General features: G+C 36.7%; 1 protein-coding gene across 1 annotated transcript in view; it reads right to left on the bottom strand.

The window, feature by feature from the left end:
* The window catches only part of LRP1B (LDL receptor related protein 1B), a 1,771,065-nt gene that overhangs the window by 105,049 nt on the left and 1,653,458 nt on the right, over positions 1 to 12,558 (bottom strand). Inside the window, exon 75 of the mRNA XM_004375116.1 lies at positions 5,600 to 5,706. Within this exon, the coding sequence (XP_004375173.1) occupies positions 5,600 to 5,706 (107 nt within the window). The remainder of the gene's footprint in view (positions 1 to 5,599; positions 5,707 to 12,558) is intronic.

A 12,558-nucleotide genomic window follows, 5' to 3' on the forward strand; every position in this document is an offset into this window, starting at 1 on the left:
TCCTTCTCCAGGGACTTGTCCCTCCTGATAACACGTCCAAAGTATATGAGATGAAGTCTTGCCATCCTCATTTCCAAGGAGCACCCTTGCTGTACTTCTTCCAAGACAGATTTGTTTGTTCTTCTGGCAGTCCATGGTATATTCCATATTCTTCACCAACACCATAATTCAAAGGTGTCAATTCTTCTTCTGTCTTCCTCATTCATTGTCCAGATTTCGCATGCATATGAGATGATTTAAAATATCCTGGCTTAGGTCAGGCACACCTTAGTCCTCAAAGTGACATCTTTGCTTTTCAATACTTTAAAGAGGTCTTTGCAGCAGATTTGCCCAATGCAATACGTCACTTGATTTCTTGACTGCTGCTTCCATGGACTTTGACTGTGGATACAAGTAAAATGAAATCTTTGACAACTTCAGTATTTTCTCTGGTTATCATGATGTTGTTTATTGGTCCAGTTGTGAGGATTTTTGTTTTCTTTATGTTGAGGTGTAATCCATACTGAAAGCTGTGGACTTTGATCTTCATCAATAAGTGCTTCAAGTCTTCTTTGCTTTCAGCAAGCAAGGTTGTGTTATCTGTATACTTTTCTATTTATGGCTATTTTTCTATCAAGGAGCCCTGGTGGCACATTGGTTAAGCGCTCAGCCGCTAACTAAAAGATTGGAGGTTTGAATTCATCAGCCGCTCCATGGGAGAAAGATGTGACAGTTTGCTTCTGTAAAGATTATAGACGTGGAAACCCTACAGGGCAGTTCTGCTCTGTCCCATAGAGTGGCTGAGTTGGAATCTGCTCCATGACAATGGCTTTTTGTGTTTTGGTTTTTTTTTTCTATTAGACTTTTCTATCATATTTCATTTTTTATCTTCTTTCTATAGTATACGCAGAATTAATTCATTAATAATATTACTTATCTTACATTATTTACAATAATTCAGTGTAAATTAGGAATATTCTTAATCCCTCCATGGAAGTGCAGTTCTTAAAATATAAAATGTTCATGGACTTAATCATAAGACATTTGCACCTATATGGGATTATCATTGTTTTTGTTGTTGTGTGCCATTGAGTTGCTGAACTTTCTTTCAGTTAACAGCCAAGTGCTTAACCACTGCACCACCAGGGCTCCTTGGGATCACGATTAGTGGGAACCAGAGTGACAACAATGAGTTTGGTCTTTTTGTTGTTGTTATTGGAGTTATCCTACAGTGTTGTAAGACACCTGTATGTGTGCTGAACTTTAACTAAAGATTGATGATTACGGTAGGGAAGAATGAATAGTAAATTACTTAATTAAGGTTCTACTGGTGGTTAAACTTCTCACTCTAATCATTAATTTGCTCTGAGACTGCTTGTCCGCATTACCATCATCGGTATCTGTCAGTGAATAACAATAAATTAAAATAATATATACAATTATCAGTAGTCTACCATTTTACCTACAAAAATTATTTTTAAAAGGTCTTTATTTATTTACTTAATGTTTTAAAATTTTAATTTAATAAATTTTATTGGTGTTCAGCCAAAATTTTCTTGCAAAAACATCTCTAAGACAAAGGGTATCTTAGGAAGTAAAGTATGTCTTCCTTCAACACAGAAATGTAAGCATATTCTATAATAAATCTTCATTGAGTAGATGTTAATTTTAGTGATTTAGCCAGCCGTTACTGTTGTTCGGTGTCGTCTGGTAGATTCTGACTCGTAGTGACCTCATGTGACAGTAGAACTGCCCCACAGAGCTTTCTTGGCTGTTGTACCTAGGGTCCCTATGAGTCAGAACCAACTCAATGGCACTTAGCAACAACGATAACAACAATCTTTACAAAAGCAGATCTCCAGGTCTTTCTCCCATGGAGCCTCTGGATGGGTTTCAACCACCAACCTTTCAGTTAGCTACAGCTGAGCACTTAACCATTTGTGCCAGCAGGGCTCACAATGCATACTTTGAATGTACAATGCAATTTAAATGCCTTTGACAGCTGAACATGAAAGAGCTCTCTCGATTAGAACCTTCAGAAAACAATGGAGATACACCTCAGTGGCAGGCCAGCTGAATGTAAGTTATTTTTGAGTATGTGCTAATTGTATTCTTGTGTGTACTGTCCAAGACTTAACAGTCAAACTAAAAAAATTGTGGTCAAAACCATAATAATCCTTCCGTTAAGTACATAGATATAGCTTAAATATAATCACGCTTAATATAAATATTGTTCTTCAGGTATAATATAAAGATATACTGCACCCAACCAGCCTCTAAGTGATGACTTAGCAATTAAAAGAACTGGCCCATGCATGTTTGACTAGTTTCTGCTCAATGATTAATTTGCTCTTTAAAGTCATCTTAGCAGTTGTGTTTTTGCTTCTTCATGTATAATTATGGACAATATAAACCATAAAATGATCCAATTTTATGCTGCTGCCATTATACATCAAAGCAGTTATCTGAGAAGGGTTGAAAACACTTTTCTTTCTCTCTTACTAGCATAATAGAATAAAGAAGTAGATACAACAAAAAGTTGTCCTCAACAAAATTGGTCTTTACATGAAAATATATGACATTTTCTAATCATAAAAAAGAAGAAAACAATGGATGTCTAAACCAAGTTAACTAACAATATTATTTCTTCAGTTTCAGCAGCAGTAGCAGTTCTTCAAAGCATTATATACTGTATCATTGGTCTAGGCTGCTCTAAGACATACCTGTCTTTATCGGCTTTGGTATACTATACTATTGAATAGAATTATATCTAGATAGAATTTATACAACAAAGCTTTTAGATAAGTGGGATTTATATTCCAAAAGATCCAAAAATCAATGACTTTGATTTTTCCTTAAGCCCTTTAATAAAAAAGGTAGTCTTTTAAATTAAAAAGTTAATAAAGGAATCAACTAACTCTTCCTGTTATAGAAGAAGTTTATATGAAGAAAAAGTTTGTTTCTATTTTTAAAATACCACGTCTCCTTTTTGTCTTTAATAAAAAAGAACCAATAATAAAATCTAAATGAAAAAAGAAAGAAAGAAAAATCAAGTCTCAAGGGACTGATTATTATCAGAACTGAGAATGATGAATATTTGGGACGAAGTCAGGAAAAGTACAGAAAAAAATAAAATGTCATACTTGTTCTAATAAAGCACAACACAATCACAATTTGGAAGACATACAAAATATAAAGACACAGGCTCACTAAGTTTTAGTGATGCATGATAATGGCACTAAGCATATATTCATTTTCTTAACATCTCTCATGATACCAAAATCACTATTACGTTTCTGTAACCTGCATCTCACTTGTTGAACTCTGAAATTTTCTACGATCTTTCCACTATTTCCTCTAGTCTCAAATGAGAAAAAGTTCTACTCCATCCTATAGGGCCGCTATGAGAAAAAGAAAATAGAGAAAGCAATATCTTTTGAGAAATGCCATAGTACCAATGTAATATTTAAGGTAGAAGATTTCAAGCTAGCGAATTAAGCTCTCTGTGTTTTCAAAAACAGAGAAAAAGATATACATTCCATGTTAAAAGAAATACAAGACTTTTAAGGTAGTAATAATCAGCAAGTGTACACTACCATATCCTTGATTTAAGACATGGTAAGAGGGTCACTGTGAGCCAGAATTGACTCAACAGCAACAGGTTTGGTTTTGAAGAAGGGCCCAAAGGAGCCCTGATGGCGCAGTGGTTAAAGCCATCGGCTGTTAACCAGAAGGCTGGCAGCTCTAACCCAACAGCCGTTCAGAGGGATAAGGATGTGGCAGTTTGCTTCTGTAAAGATTACAGCCTTGGAAACTATGGAGTAGTTCTACTCTGTCCTATAGGGTTGCTATGAGTGGGAATCAAATCAACAGTAGTGGGTTTGGGTGTTTTTGTTTGTTTGTTTTTTTAAGAGGAGCCCAAAGAAAATTTGAAGATATTTACTGCTATTTTATTTTCAACTCTCTGTGAGACATCTGCACTTGATTGGCTTAGCTTGGGTCCAGGTCTACATATGGAATATTAATCAACCTATGGTTGGGGGACAGGACCACACAATGTGCATTCAGGTGTCACCTTGTCAAAAGGCCTACTCTAAGGATGTAATGTTATACTGCAACCTGTCCCTCCTCCATTCTTCATCCTTCCTCCTGCTCTGGTTTTGCTCTTTTCTCCATAGCACTTACCACGATAACTTACTTTATAGTTTACTTTTTAAATATTATATTTGTGCATTCCCATCTCAGCCCTCTGCCCCTCACCAGAAAGTAAGCACCAGGAGGACAGGAATTTATGCTGTGTGTTCACTCTTATATTCCAAATACCTGGAATCATGCCTATTACATACTAGCCACACAGTAAATATAGGTTGAATGAGTGAATAAATGGTTCCTGAGTGTCCACACCTATAAATGTGGCAGAAGTTCTCAGAGTACAGTGGCTGGGCAGAAAACTCAGTATATGCCCACTACATGTGAGTGGGCTCAGACACTCCCATCCTTTACCATGTTTATTTGCTTGTTTTTTCCTAAATAGCGCTAATAACTATCTGACATTATACATAAGTGTATATTCTATTCTCTACAAGAAGGAAGACTTTATGAATGTTGGAACTTTCTTAACAAGGGTAGGAACTTAGTTCTTCAGCATCTGGGATAGTTTCCAGCACGTGGCAGGTATTCAATTGGTATTTTCTTAATAAATAATTGAAGGAAGACACATTCGCGGAAATGAACTAAATTCCAAAGCCTTTTACTTTTTCCATCAAGAATAAAAACAATCTAGTTGAAGAAAAGTTCATTAACATTAAAAGTTAATAAGACTGTAAGTATAAAATATAAATAAATCTTGAACTATGTAAGATACTACAAAGCATGATTGTTAAATAAAATGTGCTAAAAAGAATGTGTACTGACTTTCTCATGAGGATGTGGGGATGAAGGTGGCATGGAATCCCTGAGGCTGCTGTAGTCTGAAAATACTTTACTGAGGAAGAAATGCTAATGTTAGATCTTAAAAGCTGGGTAAGATTCAGCTAGGCAGACAAAAGTTGAAAAGCATTCTAGATGGGAGAGCTGGGAGAAGAACATGGAAGTAGAAAAAAATGGCTTGAGCTCCTGAACAGTTTGGAGAGTACAGAGTAGTAGCTTAGGTGACAAGACTGGGAGAGAGGTTGAAGTTAGATTGAAAAAAGCTGTGAATTACAAGGTACGGAATCACAAAACCTGTCTTTTTCAAAAATTATTTGTATTTTCTCACCTCTTTGTCTCATCTTCCAGGAATAATACTGTCTATTCCATCATAAACATATATTTGTAAAAATAACCTTATATACTGCTATAAACAGTCAAAATTTCAAGCATGTGAAATTCTACTAATAGCCTTATAACCTAAGCAATTTTCAAATAACATCCCCGCAATAAAACCGGCAACATGGCAAAGACCTCACTTGCAAGTTGGGAAAATATAACATGAAATATTAATGACTTATAAGTCATTACTATACATTATTTTATTGCTTGTAAACATGATTATATTGCCAAAGAAACAAGAAAACATTGTAATACTAATAATTTTATCATGCTACTCCTCATTTTAGAGTGCATCAGAAACACATCATACCTGTGGGTCTCTGTAAATTCTTTTGTACTAAAATTCTTCTCAGAGTACCATCCATGGCTGCTTCTTCTATATGGGAGTGGTCCCCAACGACTGTCCAGTACATCATCCTGAAGAGAGGAGGTCAAGAGGTTAGACTGTTGATGGTACTGTTACAATCTGATTCTTTTCCAAAAAAGCAGTGCCTCTCCACACTATGAGCATCAGAATCACACCAGGGTGCCTTAAAATGCAGATTCCTGGATGTAACTCTACACGCAAAGAATGGGAACCTTCAACAGAGGTTCCCAGGAACTGACATTTAAACAAATTCTATACTATGAACACTACATTTTGACAACTATTTCTTAATAGGAGCCCTGATGGTGCAGTGGTTAAGAGCTCGACTGCTAACCAAAAGGTTGGCAGTTTGAATCTAACAGCCACTCCTAGGAAACCCTATAGTGCAGTTCTATTCTGTCCTATAGTGTTGCTATAAGTTGGATTTGACTTGACGACAATGGGTTTCGTTTGGTTTAGTATTTCCTAATAAGATAAATAATAGCTTATTATCTGATATTCAAAGTTCAATTTATGAGGGACTTCCAGGCAACATGGTGCTATAGTCAGAAACACCACGCCGTCCCTCCGCAGCAAAGATCCGAAAAACTAAGTTAAACAGAGTCACATGTCAGTCCTGAAACCCTAAGAATCAAATGAAGAGAAAAAAAAAAGAGAAAAGCCAAGTGCTGAGTGGAATAAGAAACTGACCAAGAACAGAGAGTGAGGAGAGATACATGCAGAGGTCCCCTATCAGATACCGCAGCACAAATCTACCATCTTGGACTCCTATTGGACATCAGTGATCAGGGGGTACAAGAAAGCAGCTTCACAGACCTTCCAGCAGGAGACAGAACAACCAGTAACCAGTGATATATGCTTTCCCACCCCCACCCTTCTTCACCCCCACTCGGTCTCCTATGTCTCCTGTGGCCACAGTTTCCTGGCTGAGAAGCGCCGGCATCAACCTGGTGTCTTTTGGATTCCACATGCCCACACTGGCCGGCTCCCTGAGTGTCATTTGTTGGCTGCTGGTGTTGCTTTTTTATGCTTCTTTAGATTTCTTCCTTACCTCTCACGACCTCCCCCTCCTTTCTCTCAAATACCTGGCTCCGTGTGCCATCTTTGCTTCTTCCTGAAAGGCTGCAAAACTCTGCTCGAGGGTGAAACTGCTTTCTGCCCCGAGCCTCCACGCTGGTGGGACCCCCAGGGCTTTTGTTTGTTTGTTTGTTTGGTCTGATTTGTTCTGTTTTGATTTCTTTGTTTGTTTTCTTTTTCTTTTCTTGGCTTGGGAGCCCCTTCTAGCCAGGAAGTAATGCACTGCTTGCAAGCTACTCCTTTACTCTGTGTAGACACACAGGGACATCCCTGGGAGCATTTCTTTTTTGGGGGGTTTTTTGGTTTTTTTTGTTTTTTTGTTTCTTTGTTTTGTTTTCTTCTCTCTCCTATTTCATTTTTTGTTTTTCTTCATTTCCAGTTTCTTGATTTCTTCATTTTTTTCTTTAACCCTTTTTCTTTCTTTTCCTTGTTTTTGTTTTTCCCCATTTCTCAGTGTCTCAACTCTGCACTCCAATAGTAAGCTCCCTTACCACTCTTTTTTGCTTGTGTATATGTTTTTGGCTCCTGTTTCTCTCTCCTCTCTCTAATCTTTCCCATACACATCTTACCTCCACACATCACAATCTGCTGCCTTCTTCCTACCTACCTGCACTGTGCACTGAATATCACACTCCCAAGCAGCACAGGCACAGCCTACTGGAATCTGCCCTGCACTGATTCCCGCTCCACAATGTCAGCCCTGGTACATGCCACAAACCACTCATCCCAGCAACTCCCCTCCAGCTGGACCTACCCTGCTGTACCATACCTGAGTGACTGATGTTGTCCACTGGAGAAGGCAGTGAAAAGTATCATGCTCACAGACGAGCAAACAACAAAGAATGCACAGCCCACCTATTCAGACACAACCAAATAAAACAAAAAAGCAGGACAAAACAAACAAACCTACAATTAACAAATGAGGAAAATAACTACTGAATGCATGGAAAACAGCAGACAATATCAAAACGTATACAAAAACAGGACAGGATGGTTCTAGTAGGCATCCAAAATAAAACATCAGATGACTTTCCAGTAGAAGAAAAAGCACTAGAATTAACTGATAGGGAATTAAAATCTCTAATGTTCAGAATTATCCAAGAGTTGAAGCAAAAAGTAGATAAAAATTTGGGAAAAATAGACAAATTCATGGAAAAGGCAGACAAATTCATGGAAAATACAGACAAAAAAATGGAAGAATTCAAGAAAATAATACAGGAACAGAATGCTAAAATAAATTCACAACTAGAAATCATACAAAAACAACAATTAGAAATCAAAAAGATAAACAACAAGATTTCAGAAACGGACAGTGTCATAGAAGGGCTGAGGAGCAGATTTGAAACGATGGAAGATAAAATCAGTGAAATTGAAGACAAATACTTGGATACAACTCTGAGGAAAAATCAGGAAAAAAAATGAAGAAAAATGAAGAAACACTGAGAATTATGCGGGATACAATCAAAAGCAGAAATCTGTGAGTGATCAGATTTCCAGAACAGGGGGAGAAAACAGAAAACACAGAGAGAATCATTGAAGAATTGCTGACAAAAAACTTCCCCAATATCATGAAAGATGGAAAGCTGGCCATCCAAGAAGCTCAACGAACCCCATGTAGGATAGACCCCAAAAGAAAATCACCAAGGCATATCATAATCACACTTGCTAAAACCAAAGACAAAGAATACTGAGAGCAGCTCGAGAAAAACAAATAGTCACATACAGAGGAGAAACAATAATACTAAACTCAGATTATCTGGCAGAAACCATGCAGGCAAGAAGGCAATGGGATGACATATACAAAACCTTGAAAAAAAACATTGCCAGCCACAAATAATATATCCTGCAAAACTCTCATTCAAATATGATGGTAAAATTAGGTCATTTCCAGATAAACAGAAATTAAGGGGCTATGTAAAAACCAAACCAAACTTACAAGACTTATTAAAGAGAGCCCTCTGATCTGAGAACAAACAGCATCAGGCCACAGGCTGAATACAGGACACAGGATTGTAGTAGCCAGATACCACCCTAGCAAATGAACTCTTAAGGATTACCCAAAATGAAAAGAATTACAACAAGGAACCAGAGAGGTTAATCTGTAAATGACAACAGCATCAGAACAATAAAAAAGGGAATAAAGAGTGGAGGTATAGAACCTTCTAATGGAGAGGACGGCAAGGTGATCCTAAGTAATAATAGACTGGTTCAAACCTAGGAAAAGAAGGGTAAATTTCAAGGTAACCACAAAGAAAGTTAACAAACCTACTCATCAAGATAAAGAAGAAAAACATAAAGTCTCAGTAAAAACAAAACCTACAAAAACAAAAGAAATGAAAAAAAAAATCCACAAACAAAAGGAACTCAGCACATGAAAGTAAGAGGAACAAAGAAAACGTCATCACCACAGAAAAAAGCACTACAAAATGACAGGAATAAACTCACATCTATGCATGATTACAGTGAATACAAATGGCAGAAATGCACCCATAAAGAGATGGAGAGTGACAGAATGGATAAGAAAAAACCGGATCCATGCATATGTTGTCTACATGTGACACACCTTAGAAACAAAGGCATAAATTTATTAAAAATCAAAGGATGGAAAAAAATATATCCAGCAAACAGCTAACAAAAAGAGCAAGAGTGGCAATACTAATCTCAGATAAAATAGCCTTTAAAACAAAATCCACCATAAAAGACAAAGAAGGACACTATATAATGATTAAGGGGATGATCCATCATGAAGACATAACCGTAATAAACATCTACACACCCAATGACAAGGCCCCAAAATACATAAAACAAACTCTAACAGCTCTGAAAAGAGAAACTGACAGTTCCACAATAATAGTAGGAGACTTCAACACATCACTCTCGGTAAAGGACAAAACATCTAGAAACTCAGCAAAGATACAGAAGACCTAAAGGGCACAGTCAGCCAACTTGACCTCATAGATATATATAGAACACCCCACCTAACAGCTGCAAAGTACACATTCTTTCCAAAGCACATGGAATGTTCTCCAGAATAGACCACATCTTAGGCCACAGAGCAATCTTCAACAAGAGCCAAAACGTTGAGATAATTCAAAGTATCTTCTCTGATCACAATGCCATCAAGGTAGAAATTAACAACAAGAAGACCAAGGGAAAAAAATCAATTACTTGGAAACTGAATAACACCCTGCTTACACATCACTGGGTAACAGAAGAAATCAGAGATGGAATCAGAAAATTCCTAGAATCAAACAAGAATGAAAACATATCATACTAAAACGTTTGGGACACAGCAAAGGCAGTCTTCAGAGGACAATTTGTAGCAATAGATGCACACATCAAAAAAGAAGAAAGGGAAAAAATCAAAACATTAACTACAGAACTTGAACAAATAGAAAGAGAACAGAAAAAAGAAAAGCCCACAGCCACTAGAAAAAAGGAAATAACAAAGATCAGAGCAGAAATAAATGAAATATAGAGAATAGAAAAACAATAGAAAGAATCAACAAAACCAAAACTTGGTTCTTTGAAAGGATCAACAAAATCGACAAACCACTGGCCAGACTGACAAAAGAAAAACAAGAGAGGATGCAAATAATCCAAATAATAAATGAAATGGGGGACATTACAACAGACCCAACAAAAATAAAAACGATTATAACAGAGTATTATGAAACACTATACTCCAACAAATTTGGAAAACCTGGAGGAAATAGATGAATTTCTAGAAACACCCTACGAACCCAAACTACCACAAAGTGATGCTGAAAATCTGAACAGACCCATAACAAGATAAGAGATTGAAAAGGTAATTAAAAAACTCCCAACAAAAAAAGAGCCCTGGCCCATATGGCTTCACTGGAGAATTCTACCAAACATTCAGAGAAGAGGTTATACTAGTACCACTCAAACTATTTCAGAACATAGAAAAGGAAGAGATACTTCCGAATTCATTTTATGAAACCAGCATAACCCTGATACCAAAACTAGGCAAAGATGCCACAAAAAAAGAAAATTACAGACCAATATCTCTCATGAATATAGATGCAAATATTCTCAACAAAATTCTAGCCAATAGAATTCAGCAGCACATCAAGAAAATTATATACCATGACCAAGTGGGATTCACTTCAGGTATGCAAAGATGGTTCAACAATAGAAAATCAATCAATGTAATCCACCACATAAATAAAAGGAAAGAAAGGAATCACATGATCATCTTAATTGACGCAGAAAAGGCATTCGACAAGTCCAACACTGCTTCCTGATAAAAACTCTCAATAAAATAGGTATAAAAGGGAAATGTCTCAATATAATAAAGGGCATCTATGCAAAACAATGGCCAACATCGCTCTTAATGGAGAGAGGCTGAAAACATTTCCCTTGAGAACAGGAACAAGACAATGATGCCCTTTATCTCCACTCCTATTTAATATTCTGCTGGAAGTCCTAGCTAGAACAATAAGGCAAGAAAAAGAAATAAAAGGCATTGAAACTGGTAATGAAGAAGTTAAACTGTCCCTGTTTGCAGATGATATGATACTATACATAGAAAACCCTAAAGACTCCACGAGAAAACTACTGGAACTAACAGATTCAGCAGAGTAGCAGGGTACAAGATAAACATACAAAAATCAGTTAGATTCCTATACACCAATTAAGAGAACGATGGAAAGGAAAACAGGAAATCAATACCATTTACTATAGCTCCTAAAAAAATAAAATACTTAGGAGTAAATCTAACCAGGATGTAAAAGACCTATACAAAGAAAACTACAAAAGACTACTGCAAGAAACTCAACGGGATTTACATAAATGGAAAAATATCCCACGCTCATGGACAGGTAGAGTTAACACAGTGAAAATGACAATTCTACCCAAAGCAATTTACAAATACAACGCAATCCCGATCCAAATACCAACAGCATTCTTCAAAGAGATGGAAAAATTAACCATTAACTTTATATGGAAAGGGAAAAAGCCCCGGATAAGTAAAGCTCTATTGAAGAAGAAGAATAAAGTAGGAGGACTTTCACTACCTGACTTCAGAACCTACTATACAGCTATGGTAGTCAAAACAACCTGGTACTGGTACAACAACAGATACATTGATCAATGGAACAGAATAGAGAACTAGATGTAAATCCATCCACTTATGGTCACCTGATCTTCAACAAGGGCCCAAAGTCCCTCAAATAAGGAAAAGATAATCTTTTTAACAAATGGTGCTGGCAGAATAGGATGTCCATCTGCAAAGAAAAATGAAACAGGACCCACACCTCACATTACGCACAAAAACTAATTCAATTTGGATCAAAGACATAAATGCAAAGCCAAAAACTATAAAGTTCATTGAAGAAAAAATAGGATAAATGCTAGAGGCCCTAATATACAGCATTAACAGGATACAAATCCCAGAAAATAAGCTAGATTACTGGGATCTTCTAAAAATAAAACACTTATGCTCATCAAAAGGCTTCACCCAAGAGTAAAAAGAGAACCTACAGAGTGGGAAAAAAATTTTTGGACTTTATAAATCAGACAAATGTCTAATCTCTAACATCTATAAGAAAATCCACCACCTCTACAACAAAAAGACAAATAATCCAATTAAAAACTTAAAAACGGACAAAGGAAATGAACACTTCACCAAAGAAGACATTCAAGTGGCCAACAGACACATGAGGAAATGCTCAAGATCACTAGCCATTAGAGAAATGCAAATTAAAACCACAATGAGATGCCATCTCACCCCGGCATTACTGGCATAAATCAAAAACACCGGAAATAACAAATGTTGGAGAGGCTGCGGGGAGATTGGAACT

Source organism: Trichechus manatus, unplaced genomic scaffold (assembly GCF_000243295.1).
Source record: "Trichechus manatus latirostris isolate Lorelei unplaced genomic scaffold, TriManLat1.0 scaffold00033, whole genome shotgun sequence".
In the NCBI taxonomy this organism is placed as follows: domain Eukaryota; kingdom Metazoa; phylum Chordata; class Mammalia; order Sirenia; family Trichechidae; genus Trichechus; species Trichechus manatus.